The sequence below is a fragment of the Cyprinodon tularosa genome, unplaced genomic scaffold (assembly GCF_016077235.1).
Source record: "Cyprinodon tularosa strain WSP-4 unplaced genomic scaffold, ASM1607723v1 ctg92, whole genome shotgun sequence".
NCBI lineage: Eukaryota > Metazoa > Chordata > Actinopteri > Cyprinodontiformes > Cyprinodontidae > Cyprinodon > Cyprinodon tularosa.
Window position 1 is genome coordinate 410,237 of NW_024039696.1, and position 18,846 is coordinate 429,082.

At 40.2% G+C, this 18,846-nt stretch overlaps 1 protein-coding gene across 4 annotated transcripts in view; it reads left to right on the forward strand.

Moving 5' to 3' along the window:
* gramd4a (GRAM domain containing 4a) overlaps positions 1-18,846 on the forward strand; it is a 45,464-nt gene that overhangs the window by 2,621 nt on the left and 23,997 nt on the right. For all 4 annotated transcript variants that reach the window (XM_038274539.1, XM_038274541.1, XM_038274540.1 and 1 more), the window contains exons 2-3: positions 10,099-10,312; positions 15,835-15,955. In XM_038274539.1, the coding sequence (XP_038130467.1) occupies positions 10,099-10,312; positions 15,835-15,955 (335 nt within the window). The remainder of the gene's footprint in view (positions 1-10,098; positions 10,313-15,834; positions 15,956-18,846) is intronic.

Genomic DNA, 18,846 nt, shown 5'->3' on the forward strand with positions numbered 1-18,846 from the left:
GAGTTTTATAAAAACATGGGTTTTATATTTAGAAAAAAAGATCAATGAGATAGGACTTAAGCTTCCTCTAAAAGTTGTGTGATCTTTTCTTGTAATCTACTGTGCAATTTAGCCATGCAGTTTGTTTTTGCTGCCTTATTTTCATGAAAATAATTCTGTCTTGTCTAGAATACATTGTTGAAGGACTTCTGTGTATAAACCTGCTTACTTCAAGCTCACATTCAAGGTGCTGTGTGCTTATTGTCTCTGTGTGAAGGATCCTACTCATTTACAATACTTAATCTAACATAATCCAAATGATCAAATGGCTTTGAAAGAGCTTTTTAATTAATGTGGCAAATTATAGCCTAAAACTAATATCTAATTTTTGGTTTAGTTGGGATATCCTCACAATAGTGAACCTGTAACTTAAGGCAGAAGTTTGCCAACATGAGGCACTCTGATGGACCAAGCTTTCTTTTTCTGTTCTAATTTACATAGTGCTTAAATAGACTCATCTGTTGCAAACAAAAATAGCCAAGATATGCGGAAAGGCATATAAAAGCTAATCCAGCTTCTCAGGTTTTTCAGGTTTAATCATAAACTATATTAAGTTTATTATAAACTATATTAACCAAGTCTAAATCTAGTTTGGCTAAAACAAAGACCAGAAAACTATGATTTTTAAAGTGTTGTTTGATATGTTTACTCTTGTATCTCAAACACAAAGCTGTCTCTGATCACTAAGGTCAAAAGGAAATTAAATACTCATCACATTGTTTAGCTTCACCTTCTGAGTCACCTCACACGAGTTCAAATTGGATTCCTTTTTGATTGAAGTCGATCACCAGTTTTATGAGAGGCCAGATGGGCCGATCGGTGAGGATATATTGATCGTTTATATAACAGCACAGTGATATTGCTGCAGAGCAAGGACACGACTGGAAGGTAATGGCCTATGCTCTGTTGTCCCGTCTCTCACTGCCAGTCTCCAGAAAAGAAATATCATATTCCATCGAGGCGATAATCGTGACCATGTGGGAGTTGCTCCCTCTGTAGCAACCTTGCTGTGTCTGTGCGCCGACGCAGCCATGTGAAGGCATTACTAGTGAGCTCTAAAGGCACTATTATAAACCAAACAAAAAAAAACAGATATCCCTGTCACTGACATTTGTGTTTGAGCAGCCATCTATACCCTTTGCCCAGAGGTTTACATTAGCGACTTAGATGAAGGCCAATGTATTAATCTTGCTCATGCTGTTAATACTGCTGCAGAATATTTTTTCTTTTATTTTTTATGTTTGTGACCCTAGGTTAACATGCAATTGCAAATGGAGCAGAAAGTTTAAAGAAATTAGGATTTTCCCCCTGTTTTGGTGCTCCAAGTCTACAGTTTATATTCAGAAGTTTTCTTTATTCCCTATCCAATTAAAGACATTATATTTATCAGAGCTGGGCAATATGGTCTAAATATAAAATCTCAGATTGTTTTATTTCTTTTTTTTCCCCGATTTTCTCCCACCTACTTATTAACATCCACTGGCGCTCTGTTGTACATATTTACATTAAATAGAAAGCTTAGATTCTCCACCGACCATCATTCGACCATCATGTTGACTTTATGGACAACATGAGCACAAAGGAACTATTAATAAAGATATAGCGGCGTATTAAATCAGAAAATAAAAAAGAAATCTTCGACTTCCTACCTGTGAAGCGTTCCTGAGGCTATATTATAAGTCCAATCTTAGATTTTTTTTATATTCCATTTGTCCGTAAGGGTATACGGATAAAAATTAATCCAGCATTTTAATAAAAAAAAACATTCTATAATGAGAAAATCACCTCATAAAATCTTTTTTTTTTAACCATCAGAAAAGTCCCATCCTAATACCTAATGATAACTATCTTGTTAATTACCCTACATTCCACAAACGTTTCCGGTCCAAATGCTTGGTCCAAGGTTTTAATCATATTTATAAACCCGGTCTTTTCCATGGTATATATGGGCGCCATGTCTTCAACTATGTTCAAAGTAGAGATGTCCCGATCCAGGTTTTTGCACTTCCGATCCGATACCGATATTGTTTTTGGACCTCCGATCCGATACCGATACTGGCCGATACCAGCCTATCCGAGCATGTATTTAAGTTTAAGTTAAAGTATTTAGCCTTAGTTGTAAGACTCATGTTGAAAAGGGTTTTAGTACTCTTGATAACATCTAGCCAGCTAAATTAGGTGAGATTGAATAAAACACAATGCTTGGTAACAACAAACTTACCTGTTTATTAAGAGATAAACACAAACTGGACAAAATTATGAATAGCAATCTGAAATTGCACAGTGAGCAGTAAAACTGTAAACAGTTAAAGGTGCAAGTATTACTGTAAGTTTTAATAAAAATGCAAAACAGAGTAACACTGGCGCAAAATAGTGGAATGGATCGTTTCAATCAGCGAAACTGGAAAATACGGACCGGATTTTTTTTTTTAAAACTGGATCGGCATTTTACATGCTTTGCCGATACGCATTTTTTTGCCAATATCGGCGTATCGGATCGGGACAAGCCTAGTTCAAAGCGACCGCTTCTGTGATTGTTTTGTACTGTGCTCCTTTCCTCTTATATGTGGTGCTTTGCGCAAAAGTTTCAGCTACGGTTGGCTGTTTCTTAGCTGAGGTTTGTTCTGGAGAGATTGGCATTTTTCATAGCTACCAGCCTTTAGGAAAATGTTGCAGTGTGGGGTTTCTTTCTCCATGTTTGTCGCAGCAAACCCAAACCAGTTCCAAACAAAGGATGATTTTATTCCTTTTTCAGGACTAACTTCCCATTCACCGGTATCCAGGAGGTCGCTTGCGGAACGGCACCGTGGGAGTAATACTCCATCTATGGAAGCTCCTGCGAGCCAAAACTGTTATGTAATACAAAAAAATCCTTTTTTATTTGGCTATTTTTCTTTTTTTGGCCGCCCAACCCATTAGCTTGTCCCTTTTCCATCTATCCATACAATAATCTGCTGTCCGAGCTACCCAGTTATCTCCACCTTTATATCTATTGATCATTTTATCTCTAATATCACAAAAAACAACAAAATATCAGACTTAAAGAATTCAACTTTAGAGGACTTTAAAAAATTATAACATCTTTACATGAAAACTGCGTAGGAGCTTTGGGAAATGAACCCTTCTGCAATTTGCATCAAGATGGGAAGACGCTTTATATCTCAGCTCTGGGCAAGGCTTTTATCTCATCTTATGTATTTCTCCCTCTGACCATCTGCCACACATTTTTTTTTTTTTTAACAAGTAAACCAAACAAAGTTGCGACATTTTATTCTTGGCTAAGGTATTTAAAGGTCCTGCTAATCCCTCTGTCTCATAGTGTTATGAAACTGGGCAAAAGTTGAGAGCAGTATCTTGCTGTTGCGCTGCTCGCTCTTTTCAGAAACGTGACACCACGGAGGGCGAATTAAATCACAGGATATCCTGGGATAAGTTGATGCAGCGTATTTTAAGACGCACCTGTAAGTGGAAGCTGGCCTTGTGTCGGTTAGAAGAGCAGAAACACGACTGTGGCATTTTGATCAACAGGCAGTTATTATAGATGAGTGCCTAATGTCCCGGAAAACATGTGCTTCCACAGGAGGTCTGTAAATGCTGCTGGTTTAGTGGATTTACTTTAACACTTTCTCCTGCACGCAGAGTCGATGGCTAATGGTAACAACAAGGATATATTATTAATAAATAGGCTGTTATCTATGGATATAGTATTGTGGGCTTATATTTTGTCTTTTTAAACCCACAACTATGGACATTTTAATATTATTAAAATGGGAGAAACTTTCAACATTCTTTTTTTGTTTTTGCAGTCAATATTATTATTATTACTAATATTATTCCTTCTTGCAACAATCCATTGCTTTTGTTGAACGAAAAAAAAAAATCCAAATAAAATGTATTGAAATTAGTGGTTATAATGTGACAAAATGTGGACAAAATTAAGGGAGATTATGGGATGCAGCGTATATGTAACCAACTGTGGTAATGAAACAAGAATCATCTGTCTGACTGATTTAAAGTTTTAAGCCATACAAAAAGCACTTTTGTTTGGGATGAATGAGGTGGGGAATATAAAAGCTCTAATAAAAAATGCATGGGTGAGGCTATAGAGACTGATGCAAGGCTGAAAATTTCATCTTGGCTTCGGGTTAATGGGAGTAGAGCGCAAGTTATACGTTTTTGCTGGATTTATTGCAGAAAAATGAACAGTTTTAATACAAACATAAAGATTAATCACTGTTAAAAGTTTCCTTGTTCGATAAGTGTGGTTTCTTTCCACGGTGTGAAGAGGGGTGGTTTATAGACGCACTATAAGAGCAACAAATGTGGACCATTAGAGCAACCACAAGGATAGATCTTTTAAATGGTCTAAAATGACTCTCCGATGAAGCTTTTTCCATTTATTGGCTGCAAAGAATGTTCCCCTTAAAGGAGAAGTTCGGTTTTTTACACTTTAAGCCCATTTTCTGTAGTGTCCAGGATGAAATCGAATGATCGACACCAAAAGTTTGACAATTGCTCCTGTCTCTGCTTTTTGGCTCATTTAGAATCACCCCCTGGCTGCTTTAGAATGGCTAGCATAGAGCATGTCCGATAATGTCCTTAAAACAACCTTAAACGTTCTTTTTTTTTAAATATGCTACTCACCGTGTCGTCAGCGCTGTTCAATGACGTTCCAAAAAAAGTTTCGTAAAGAAAAAACGTTCCTGTAGTGTTTTATTTAGCATTTTGTAAATCCCATTGAGTTCTGTAGGAATAGTCAATATTCCGCTGCCACCGGAAACGGAAATGGGGCCTGTTTACACAGTTGTAGTCTTTTCGCTTCACTCTGTGTACTCCGACGTCGAGGTGCTAACGTCTCTGTTAAACACTTTAAAAAACTCTTAAAATGGAATACGAAAGGTGGATTCTTGATTCTCGACGTCGGAGTACACAGAGTGAAGCGAAAAGACTACAACTGTGTAAACAGGCCCCATTTCCGTTTCCGGTGGCAGCGGAATATTGACTATTCCTACAGAACTCAATGGGATTTACAAAATGCTAAATAAAACACTACAGGAACGTTTTTTCTTCACGAAACTTTTTTTGGAACGTCATTGAACAGCGCTGACGACACGGTGAGTAGCATATTTTTAAAAAAAGAACGTTTAAGGTTGTTTTAAGGACATTATCGGACATGCTCTATGCTAGCCATTCTAAAGCAGCCAGGGGGTGATTCTAAATGAGCCAAAAAGCAGAGACAGGAGCAATTGTCAAACTTTTGGTGTCGATCATTCGATTTCATCCTGGACACTACAGAAAATGGGCTTAAAGTGTAAAAAACCGAACCTCTCCTTTAACAAACACTGTTTTGTCTTCAGAAGTTGCAGATATACATGGGAAATCTGTCAGTTTGTAATATAAATCAGGATAAGTCCAGAGAGCTTTTGCAATCAGAACTTTTTCTTTTTTTCCAAGGAGCGGACGCTCAAACTTTTTGTACCCTCTGGATCCTTCATATTGCCCTCATGTTTTTTTACTGTTAAAAAAAAGGATTAATTTCAGAGATGGATCAAAGGCTTTGTTCGCACTGCAGACCTCAATGCTGTGTTGTTCAGACTGTCATGAAAAGATCAGATGCAGGTCACATTTGGGCCATAAAATCGCTGGGTCACTTAAGGCTGCAGTGTGAATGTAGCCAGTGATTTGCGGCCAGTTTCCCAATCTCTGGTTTAAAACTCGACTGATTCTGGTTTTCTGCAATTTCTCTTTTCGAACTAGCATTGACAGAGAATACGTTTATTAAACATTCCTGGTGTTGGCTGTCAAAACCAGAAGTGTTTTTGCTCTCTCTATGACTAGGAATGGAGTTGTCAGTTTTAACTCTATTTACTTTACTATAAGCTGTGAATGGTATACAAAAAAAAAAAGCTTTAATATGTTTCACCTTTTAATGTCATCTTCTGGAAGTTAATTCCCACTGGTCTCGCAAGTTTCCTTTGTAATGCCCACTGAATCTAAATGTCATTTTCTGACTTTAAATATTTACTAGGGGTGCAGTGGATCTCAAAATTCAACGGTTCGTATCGTTCAACTCATTTTTTGCATCAGAGCAAAAAAAAAAAAAAATCCAAGACAAATAAACAGGTTTTATCCTTTTGTTATTCACACATTTTTTTTCTTCTCCTGCTGATAAAGATCTGTCACAACCTTTTCTGTGAAGTGTGCATGCGATTAAACTTGTACCACAAGCTAGATTGTAGCGAAAACTGAGTTTCAGTCTCACAACAAATCCATCTAGAAAGACTCCCGTTAATACATCCGCCTCCGAATAACCACTGGCTCAGACTAATGACATACCAGCAGTGATTTATGGGTTTGGATATGTAGGAATGATGACATTCAGAAGGGCCTTGCTGGGGTATTACAGACATGGCTATGCTGGAGGACTCACCTGTTGATGCCACAATTGACTTGGTTTTAGCTAAAATAGCAAGAATTTCTCATTTAAAAAAGGATTGAAGAGAATCACTTTGTGCATTTTTAGATGGAAATGTCTGTGCTTTTCTTCAGACAAGACTTTGAAAAAGTTTGATTTATCAGCTTATGAAACGCTATGATTGGCTGAAAGCGTATTATGGAAGGTGTGTACTAGCTGGGACATCACCCAATTAGCTCTAAGTATTGTACTAAACGTTCCTCCTTTTCACGAAGAGAGTGAACGGCAGCCATCCCAGATTGATAACTTAGCTCAGTTCTACACATATGCACGACAGGATGTTGTAACGTGGCTGAAGTACTCTCACTATGTGTTTAAAGCTCTCGTTTTGCACAACTGAATATGGGCTCATGTTTACACCTATAAACACACCGGTACTGTTTTGATGGCTTTTGCCAGGTTTGATTGTGCAGCACGGGGCTGCATATACGCCGTGGTGATAAGCGGATTTTAAGCGGGCTTCGTTTTCACTCCTGTCAGTGGAACACCGGGGTGATGTTGCTTCAAATGCGTTTCCATGCTTGATGTATTTCCACCATCATATGTCTTTCTTGTTCCAGAGTACTTACACACCATCATGGTTTCATCCACTAACCTCTTTCCTTCATTAAATTGGACAGGAAAGCCAAAATGATACCATACTGGTGATTTAAATTACGAGGAGTGTTCAGGCTCCTCCTTTGTTCCGCTTGCAATGACCACGCTGTGGAACGGAATGTGCGCATCGCTTTTTTTCCTCTTCTCTCTCTGTAAGTCAGTCCGCGGATCATGTCGGGGCTGAACTGAAAATATTGATCTGAGCGGATCAACGATGATCCGTTGCACCACAAATTTTAACCTTTCCCAGTAAGTGAATTCGATAAATTGGATTTTTTTTCCATCTGTGCTATCTATTAGGTTTTAGATATGGTGTGCTCAATCACCAGGGAAAGGTTAGACATTGAAGTTTTTGACAGATTGAGCTGTCATCAGATCTGATCAAGCTAAAAATGTAACCAAATCCTGAGTCTTTCAAAATCTCATGGCTCCTTTTTAGGCTAACCATCTCCTAAAATGGCTTTTAATACATTTTGCTCAGATTCCTGCATGGACTGAACATTTTTGCCATAATGAGATTAGAGAAACATTTGTTTTACTCTAGGTTCCTGGGCCTCGGGGGTTCACTGACTGACTGTAGTAGTCAATGTGACCAAGAGTAACCTCCAGCTTGAGGGTTTATTAGCAGAAGATTACTCAGAGACACATACCAGCTCTGATACAGAACATTAGGCTTGCATTAGAGATGCAGAGGGAGCTTGTACAGCTATTGAAGCCTGACTAATGATCACAGGTACAAACAAACACTACCAGCTCTCACATGCTTCTACAAAGCGGGATGTTTTTGTTTTGTTGGCGTCGTTATATTTTACGATCACTGCGTCATTTCTGCAAAACCTGTGTCATCTGTGACTTATGACGAGGTAAAGGTGTTTAGAGGTCTTTCTGTTTGTGAAGCAAATGATTCATGAGGGCTGTTTATTCGGACTGAGAGGGATCAGACCTTGAGCTGAAACCCACTCCTCCTCCTCCTCCTGTCCTCTCCTCACTTCTATTGACGCTTCTATTTAGGACTTGTTCAGAACATGGCTCTGGAGCAGAGAAAATGCATCTGCAAAGGAAATAAACAAACAGGAGGAGGCCTTAAATGAAAACATGAGATCATATTTTTACTTTCAGATCTGTAAGTTCTTTATTTATTGACTTTAAGATAGTTTGAGGCAATCAGTGACTGAAACTGAGGCAAATTATTGTGGGAACAGAAAGGAAACACAAACCCCACCAGTCACATCTACACGTGGGTGGGGGACGGAAACTTAACATTTGTGTGACAAGGTGTTGATAGAAACTTCATCCCACTGTTATCAGGCCGTATAACCTCCTTTAAACAGTGTCTCAACCATTTCCCGTTAGCTTAAGCATTCTTTCTACTGCCGTTAGCATCTTGGATCGTAAAACTACTTGTTCGGGACACTGTGAACACGTGACAGAAGGTGCTCTGGTTAGCTAATACCCAAACTGAACCTTTTGGCCTACATGTAAAATGATATGTGGAGGGAAACTAGCCACCTGCTGCACAGGAGGGTCAACATGCAGGCACACTCTGCTCACAGAGATGAAGGCTCTCAGGTTCTGGTCCAAACAAGAAAACATACATGGAACGTAAGAAAAAAAAAAGTTTCCTGGTGTGATTTGTGGAAAATCTTCTTGTATTAACTAGAACGATATATCATAGCTCTCATTTCCCTCACATAGGTGCAACCAAGAGTTAAGTGGTTGAGCTATACCAAGCCAATTAGACAGGGTCAGGGGGGCAGAGACTAGATTTAACCTTTAAAGTCATTTTAAAAGATTCCTTTCTACGTTATGTTATTCTTTTTGCTTCTTTGAATGCCCTGCTAATAACTTAGCAGACATTTCTGTGATAGATAACTGGACGCAGTACAGAGGCTGTGGATTAATCCTTTTATTGCCTTTAAGTCATAAGCACTATAATTAGCACAGATTGTAGAGGTGGGAGATTAATTGTAGTGAAACAACATCCAGTGGGTTTAAGAGGGAAAAAATAATGAAATATTGATGTAGGAAATGGCAGTTAAGACCTATCCGGTTTCATTAATGTCTTTCCTAAACTAGCAAAAATAAATGGAAGATAAGTTCCTTTGCTTGGAAGTACACAAAACTGCTGAAAGTGCTGCATAATTGTCGGCTTCTGTTTTTCATCTTAAAATGACAGATTTATCTTTTTAAAAGGAGGTGAAACTGGAAGAGTCATTCAAAATTGGCTCCTCTGAAGGAGTCTGCAACTCATTTTATGTGTCCGATCAATAAAATGAGGGTGAATGAATCCTGTTAATGATTTAAACTTTAAACGAAGCCAAGGTTTAATCCTGCACTCTGATTTTTTTAAGATAGCACCCGTCAGATAAATTGTTCTCCTCGTCTTGTTGTCTGACAGTCCTCAATCAAGCAGATTAAGTAATCTTATTGGATTACACTACTCCTAATCCTTTACCAATTGACAAATCCCAGCAGAAGGCAAACGGTTCAGGGATGACTGCTCATATTTGGGAAAGCATCATGTATCAGTTTAAGACACTTTTTTAAATCTAAATAAACGGTTATTGGAAAGAGTTAAGTCCCCACACTCATTGCGTGGCGACTGAAACAGGCCGCTGTCATCAGACACCAGCCGTGTTTTGGCCACAGCTTTAGTTCTGGAACTAAATCAATTTTGGGTCAAAAAATCCAGAGCAGTCCACTGCACCCAGAGCAGAAACGAGATGTAATCCTTCCATCTTTGTGTCTGCGCTAAAGGGCAAACCAACCCCACAGGGACGGGGTTAAAACTCAAAGAGCATTAAAGGTTACAGCATTCACTATGTCACCTCGCTGGACCTTTTAGTGAATGTGAAAAGATTTGAAATACTAATGGTGCTGGTGAGCAGATGAGTGAACTGATGGCATGTGGAGGATCACTGTCCCCTCCAAAAGTAATAAGAATAACCTTTAATTTTTTTTTTTTTTTTTACGTTTTTCTATTGCAGGGTTGCCGTCCGCCATGTTAAGGTAAAGCCCAGGTACGCGGTGTTGACCATGCTAAAGCGCCTGGACAGGATCCGCTTCCGAGGCCCCAGGACGAGAGACGACTTCCCAGATCTGGGCGATTCGCCACCCGCCTCCGACAGCGAATGTAACGACGACATGCAGCTGAAGCCGAGAGCAGCTCTGCGGGATGCAGAAGATGTTCAGCGAGACCCTGTGAGTTTGATCTGTGGAATTGTGGTTTTCCTTTCCTCTCTTTATTTATGTACTTTGTTAATCCTCTTGACACGATAAAGTGTTATGCAACGTTTGCTTTTTTTATTCATCGCACTGGAAGCAGTGAAAAGAAATAGAGCCGTTCTCTTTAAAACCCATGGGAGAAGAGCTTTTACCCTTTGTAACGGAGCATTTCCTCTCACCAAAGGGAGAAAAATATGCTCCTTCACCCTACTGATGTTTTTGTTGCTCACAGAAGAGAGGGTCTTATAATTAGAGTGATGTGGTCAGGATTAATGTGGACATGACACCGAGATGGCAATCTGCTTGTGAACAGAGGAAATAGGAGGAGCAGCAGTGAGATGAGGAGATATTAGACAGCAGGAAAGAGATTAAACCTGACTTGAATTTGACGTCAGTGGATTGAACTAGTGGGTGTCCCCTCCTCCTGCACCGAGGTGGGTGGAAAAAAAATTCTCCTGTTGGTGGTTAAAATTACCAAGATTGTCGTCATTGCGTCCTTGCACAGATGGAAAGATGTCCAGATTGAAAGTACTTTGCCAATCACTTCCTTTTTGTCACTTGAAGCCAAGTCGCTCTGCATCCTACTTTCTGTTTGTTTTTAAATAGACGTTGGATAAAATGGTGGTCTGGGACTTTTTTCTGGATCCCTTCTGAAAACGGTTTGCCGAATAATGCTGGATCTGAGATGCAGAGTCTGACTGGTATTCACCTGAAGTGCTTTCAAAAGCAGGGTTTTCTAAAAGTATTCATTCTTTTTCCAGGTTTATAGTTCAGAATTTTATGGATTTTACTGGGTGTGAAGTATTGCATCATGATTATGGGGAGGACGGTTCCCCAAGTCTAGTCTTAGACTTACTTAAACAAACTTTATTGGCATTTTGTACACACAGTGTATACAAAACAAATTTTTCGTTTTTGTACAGCTCTCATGACATTTCCATTTCTTAAAGTGCAGCAGTGATCCGAGTCTCCGAGCACTAAATTAGTGAATTCCCCCTCAGTATGTCACTAGATCTAGAATTTCTGGTTATGAGCCATTTATTTGATTTAAGTTTGCTGAAGGAGGCCTGTCTCTAATGGTTCCAGGAGCGTAGCTCTTGAGGACTAGACTTGGGACCCTCCTTATGTAAAACTACCTTTAAGTGTATATACATCTGAAATCTTGACCAAAAAAGGCCATTCTAATGCTTGCATTGGATCGAAAGGGTCTCAGCGTCTCGTTAGATTCTATATTAGAATCTAGGTTTGAACTTTGACCCCAAGTGGCTCTTTGGATCTTCCACAGTGGCTCTTTAATGAGATAATAAGATCATACCGTTTTGCAGTTTTGGATATTTTAGTTAGAATTAAACTTTGAATAAAAATCAAAAAGGAGTGTTTTGGTTCATGTTTTATGGGGTTTTTAAATCGACATGAATAAACCACAATCTTTACTAATAATCTGAGACCATTCATCATTTTTTCACTTTGCTTTATATTGACCCCCTGAGCGTCGCAGCTGATGTTTGCATGTCTACATGTGCAGCAATGTTTGCCTTTGTGAGCACCAGGAAGACATCGCCCACATCAGAGCAGTGATGAGTCACACTTCAAACCCCAAAATAGACAAAGCTAGCTCTTAACTCAGCTGGGATGCACACATTCAAACACGCGTGTGGCTTACAGTATATGTCACTTTACCAGTGGATAGCTGTGTTTAGTATGTTAAAGCTGCAGCTATTTTGTACCCCCTGTAGGGTTCTCCTGGAGCCTCTCAGGTCTCTCCTACCCTCCAGGATTAAATCACATGACACCGGTTGAAGCCTCCACTTCATCACCTCATGTGAAAAGGGTAAAGCTTGTGACCCCAGCTGCAGAGTTCCCATCCCATTATCTTTATTAAATAAGCTTGCAAGCTCACCTGTTTCTTCTAATAGACAAACTGCTGCGGCTTTAATAATCCTAAACCAGTCAGGCCCCATTAGAATAATTGTGATGGGTAATTAAGGAACAAAAAAAATCACACAGCACTTTTATTTCTTGCATTCATATTGCTGCACCCTATTTGATCGTTATGGTTACGGTCAACACTGCAGAACATCTCTGTCCTTAAAACGATCAGCCAATGATCTGGCTATCACATGTAACCGTATATGGATGCTGTTTTGAGTTGTGGGTCAATAAACAGGACATGAGTTGAAAGTGGGATGGCTTTGTTATGACTTGGAGTGCATTAAATCTGCTGCTTGATGCATTTCACTCCCGATCTTACCCTGTCAGGGAGGAGATAAGAAAAACCACGGAATGTCCTGAATTCCTGACTGTTCTCTGAAAATGTTTTTTGGAATTATTTGGACCATCGTTAGCATTTTCCAAATACTCATGTGGTTAAATACGAAGTAGCAACTGAAACTACATTTTATTTTATTGTTATTTAGAATATTGACGTCAGACTTTTATAAGCTTTTACTTTAAAGGCTTTTACGTGCATGCAAAATATATCCATGCTTTTTATTAAGCTTGCATGCAAAATAAGTCTGGAGACTTGCATTGATGTATATGTAACAAAAATCTTATAAAAAATAATTGTATTTGAGCAAAAACTTTTTCCATTAATTAGTATTTCACATGTATGTTGTACAAGCAGAAACGTATACATGCTTTAATTCTAGTTTTGAAATAAAGCAAGAGAAAGGAGCGCAGAGCACCTTAAGGTCTTTTCAGACTAAATGGTGAGCATCTTTAGAAACATGTTTGAGTTGATGCAGATTCACTTATTAGTATTCTTTACTTTCAACTGACGTCACGTCTGCCTCGTTACTTATCCGTCTCATGAAGTGGTGGTTTGACTGAACGAGTTTACTAGAGCCCCGTGTTTAGTGAGCGTTCAATCATGACTTGAATATGCCTTTTGCATGTGTTTTAGGTTGCTCTAACAGATCTAATCACAAGAGACTGATAAAGGATGCTTTCGGCTTCCTCGTGAAGATATTAAAACAGGGCCTCGCAGTAAGGATTTCACAAAAAGATGCAGGAAAAACTGGCCTGCTAATATTTAGTTGATTTCGAAGGGAGCGGTGTCAATAAATTCCAAAGTTTGTGGCGATCACTTTTTTTTTTAAAGGTCAGTACCGTAATTTTCTGACTATTAGCCGCACCTAAATATAAGCCGCAGAAGCTAAATTGCATGATTTGTACATATACAAGCCACACCGGACTACAAGCCGCAGGTTTTTTATGTTTAATGTCCGTCTTTCTCGCTGTCGTTCTGTCTCGTACCACTCGCGGTAGAAGTCTGCTTCCGGAGGACCTCTGCATTCCCCCACGCGCGGCTACCGTACTTGTGTGTTTAAGTAAATGTGACGTCAACATGGTGGATCCTTAAATCCATAGATTGAAGTATTACCCTAGTGGCCGTTAGCTGTAAAAGTCCATAGATAAGCCGCATTGTTATATAAGCCGCAAGGTCGAAAAATGGGGAAAAAGTCGCGCCTTATAGTCCCAAAATTACGGTAATTCACTTTTGACGCTAATTTACAGATAAAGAGCCTTTCAGTGTCATAAGCAGTGATTTGAAGATGCATTCAGAGTACTTTAAAAAACTAGCAAACGCTTTTACGTCGAAGGATTATTTATTTACCCAGCCATGCAGTCACAATGAGCACAATATGTTGTTACATCCCCATCTTCTTTTATCAACAACCAGGTATGAGTTGACATTTTAGATAAACACTGCGAATGTTGGACCTGAAAAAAACAGCAGAAACCTGTCTGAGCATGTTTTGTTGACAGACACACAAGGCAAGTACAAGTTCATATAATAATCGTTACTTACGTGACTCTATATGAAGCAAGATTAGTCTTTCAGGACCTCAACTCCGACTTCTTTAACCCATCCACAGACAAAAAAGTTGTAGGCATCCTCCTTTTCCATGCCTTCATTTGTTTAGCAGTGCAAAAGCTTGTTTGTAACACTAGCTAGTTTGAGGTATCGGGGAACTGAACTAGCAGGTATTTTTCCAGCTTGTAAGTCAAATCAGTCTTGGATAAGTATCTATTCCATCACATAATTTGACTTTTTCCATGTATAGATTCTGAGAATTAGAATCTAATGCATGAAAATATTCGGAGCAACAGTTGTATTTTCTTCACACATCGGCAGCCATTTTTAGTTGGCCTGACCAGCACTTAATTAACCGGAAATGATTGGTTCAAGTGATTGCAAGCCAAGAATTGGATCAAATGCCATGTGAAACATATGCATCCAGCCATATTTGGACTTTATGTATATATAAAAAAAAAAAAAGATACTATGTAGATTCTATCATTATGCTTTTTTTTTTTTTTTTTGCACATTCAAAGAGTATAGTTTTTATAGGGCACTTTACATAATTATTAGTTCTCAATGTCCCAGAGTGTTAATGTTTTTAAGTAGTGATCTTAATAAATTTTGTCAATATTTTGTGTTGTTACGCTGTCCCATCAAGTCTCGCGGTGGGACAGAAGCAGCCTCCTAAGCTCATGTCCTTAAAGAGGAAAAGCAGATAGGCAACAATCATTAGATTTGATGTTGGGGCTCAACCTACTTGCAATTCCCAGGGGGATCTAAAGGCATCAAACATTGTGCAGTTGTGTTAGTTTACCAACTGTGGGATTGTTGTCATGACGCAGAAACTGAAAGAATCAAAGCAGAAGAGCTGCAGCCGAGCCCTGATAATGCAGCAAAGCTTCACTCCCACTATCCTCTGGTAACTCCACCTCTTCCTCATCCTCCATGTTTTCACCCTCATTCTCGTCTGTCCTCTTCCTTTCATTTTCCTCACTCTCCCCCCAACAGCACACTCTACTTTAATTGTTTGAGGTTGTTTTTTTTAAGAACACTATCCATCATTAAGCTTGTTTCCCATGAGCCATCTCTGTCATTTGGCTCATTCGTCTCCTCTTCTATGCTTCATTCTTTGCATAGAGAGCATCAGTTTGAGACGATGCAGCATATCTAAGCAGGAAAAAGCACAAACCTACCGGCTGCAGTCGGCTTACCCCCGCTGCTGCAGCATGTGCGTGTGTGTGTGTGTGTGTATGCGTGCAGCAGAAGTCTTAAAGGACCCTCACTGTAGTCGAGCAGCGATGCTCAATCTGCAGTGCTCATCCTCCACTAGCGCATCCGTCTCTCTGTTCCCTGCATCGCCCTCTGAGCTTCACCCTTTCTCCAATCTCTCCGCCGCTCTCCGCTTCCACTTTACTGCTGTGTTGAAAACCATCGGTGTTGTTTGAGTCATCGGTGCACACGTCAGTAAAAGGGGGGAGGGATTCTCCTCGTCTCCTTCACTCCTGCTGGTCCTGAACCCGGAGAGGAAACATTGGCGTGAGTCATGGCTCGGTACTGATGGTGTGTTTCAGATAGTTTAGGCTTTTCCTGTCTGTTTTACTCAGAAACGGACCTACTGGGGGTTCTACCAGTCCCCCTCAGGATTTATTAGGTTAAGCTTCTGATTGTGTGTGTGTTTCTTCATGTGCAGGCCGGTTCAGGGTCCCCCACGATGGCAGCCGCCGTTCAGGACTTCCAGAGGTCAGAGTCAGAACGCCTCAGTGAAGTGAAAGGTCACTTGGAAATTGCCTTACTTGAGAAACATTTCCTACGTGAGTATGCACACACCTCAGTCTGCATTTGTGCTTATGGCTTTATGGTTAGGACCTGTGGTTTGGGCTGATGAAAAGCAGGACAGAGCTTCTTCCACAGGTGTCTTATGCAAACTGCAGCAGGATGCAGACTCCATTTGCATGGAAACATCGGCTTCAGGAGCTTTGCTTACAACCTAATTCCTCATTTTTCAGAGAGACCGTGACGGCGAACACGTGCTTCTGCTTTTTGCTGCCTCCTGATATTGTGGCATAACAGTCATGATGGTCACACTTCTGGGTGTCAGCTTTCTGCAATGGTTGTTATCATCATTGAACTCCTATAGCTTTATAACCTAATGTTGGATTGGACTCTGACTTCCTGTTTGTTTGTTGTGGGCTAGCAAACTTGAAATGATACTGGGAGCATCCTGGATGCAAGCAGCTGCTGAGCTGATGTTAATCAGTTTAGCAGGCTACAGCCAATAATGTGAAGAGAAACACATTCAGTGACCCCAGAGCTGTTTACCTTGTAGATTAGACATGAATGATTTAGAAAGTCACACATCAATCAGCTATGATTATCAGCAGGTCCTAAAATACATCACGAGAAAAGCCTCTCACTGTTTGGGGCCTTAAAGCATGAAGAAACAGCTATATTTAATTTTGATGTACATCTTATATTACTATGTGGTATTTTGTTTTAAAAATGTAGCATATTTTTTCAGTTAAATCCTTCACAGTGTAACATGGTGGAAGTCATCTATCAGCTCTCACCAAAGAGGCTTTTTTTATTACTCTTTTACGTGGAGTCTGACTTCATTTTCAATAAATGTTTCCTGTGTTGCACCGTCGTGAGCTGCCTTCTGATCCGATACCAAATACGGCCACTTAATGGATGATTCATTTCAAATGTTGGTTTCAAATTTCTGCGGTTTCATCCTAAAATGCTCTCACTTCCAGGGCATTATAAATGACATAATCAGATTTTTTTTTTCTTTCCTGTGATTCAGGCCTAAGCCTTTGTGCCTCTCATTTTTTAACTGCACAAACCATAGTCGGGTGATCTAACAACAGGTTTTTTTTATTTTATTTATTCCTTCAATATTTGCAGGGTTTGTGTTTGGCTTTGCATAATTACAATGTTGCTTCCAGCCTATTTTTAGTTTCACTTTGACTGCATAAGATTTGCATTCAGGACAGCAGCTAACAACACACCAACGCTGAGACTTCTGGGAAAAAGCCCTCCTGTTACAAGGCTAGTGTAATGGGATTGCTGAAACATTAAATAACCTCAAAGCAAACCGTTTTATTTTGCTATCATTCTAATTTAAATGAAAAGTCCAGCTGGTGTTCCTAAAATAAAGTCAGGATAGCGTAGGACAGTAAGGGAATCACTGTTACATCAGTCTAAAACTTCCAACCAAACGTGAATGATGGTGTCCAGTAAGGGGGACGGGTTGTACTGTAGTGTGTAATGAACTGTAAACTCTCTCCTTGTTTCTTTACATCTAATATGTGTGTTTGTGAGACAGGGAATACCTCAGGCAGTGTTCGCTCTCATAAAGCCTCTTATGAAGCTAAAAGGTCCAACGTCATCGTTACGATATGAGCTCTTTTCATGCTTCTGGATATATATATATACACTATATTGCCAAAAGTATTTGCTCACCTGCCTTGACTCACATATGAGCTTAAGTGACATCCCGTTCCTAATCCATAGGGTTCAATATGACGTCGGTCCACCCTTTGCAGCTAGAACAGCTTCAACTCTTCTGGGAAGGCTGTCCACAAGGTTTAGGAGTGTGTTTATGGGAATTTTTGACCATTCTTCCAGAAGCGCATTTGTGAGGTCGCACACTGATGTTGGACGAGAAGGCCTGGCTCTCAGTCTCCGCTCTAATTCATCCCAAAGGTGTTCTATCGGGTTGAGGTCAGGACTCTGTGCAGGCCAGTCAAGTTCATCCACACCAGACTCTGTCATCCATGTCTTTATGGACCTTGCTTTGTGCACTGGTGCACAGTCATGTTGGAAGAGGAAGGGGCCAGCTCCAAACTGTTCCCACAAAGTTGGGAGCATGGAATTGTCCAAAATGTCTTGGTATGCTGAAGCATTCAGAGTTCCTTTCACTGGAACTAAGGGGCCAAGCCCAGCTCCTGAAAAACAACCCCACACCATAATCCCCCCTCCACCAAACTTTACACTTGGCACAATGCAGTCAGACAAGTACCGTTCTCCTGGCAACCGCCAAACCCAGACCCGTCCATCAGATTGCCAGATGGAGAAGCGCGATTCGTCACTCCAGAGAACGCGTCTCCACTGCTCTAGAGTCCAGTGGCGGCGTGCTTTACACCACCGCATCCGACGCTTTGCATTGCACTTGGTGATGTATGGCTTGGATGCAGCTGCTCGACCATGGAAACCCATTCCATGAAGCTCTCTGCGCACTGTTCTTGAGCTAATCTGAAGGCCACATGAAGTTTGGAGGTCTGTAGTGATTGACTCTGCAGAAAGTTGGCGACCTCTTCGCACTATGCGCTTCAGCATCCGCTGACCCCGCTCCGTCAGTTTACGTGGCCTACCACTTCGTGGCTGAGTTGCTGTCGTTCCCAAACACTTCCATTTTCTTATAATACAGCTGACAGTTGACTGTGGAATATTTAGGAGCGAGGAAATTTCACGACTGGATTTGTTGCACAGGTGGCATCCTATCACAGTTCCACGCTGGAATTCACTGAGCTCCTGAGAGCGACCCATTCTTTCACAAATGTTTGTAAAAACAGTCTGCATGCCTAGGTGCTTGAATTTATACACCTGTGGCCATGGAAGTGATTGGAACACCTGATTCCAATAATTTGGATGGGTGAGCAAATACTTTTGGCAATATAGTGTATGTATATATATTTTTTCT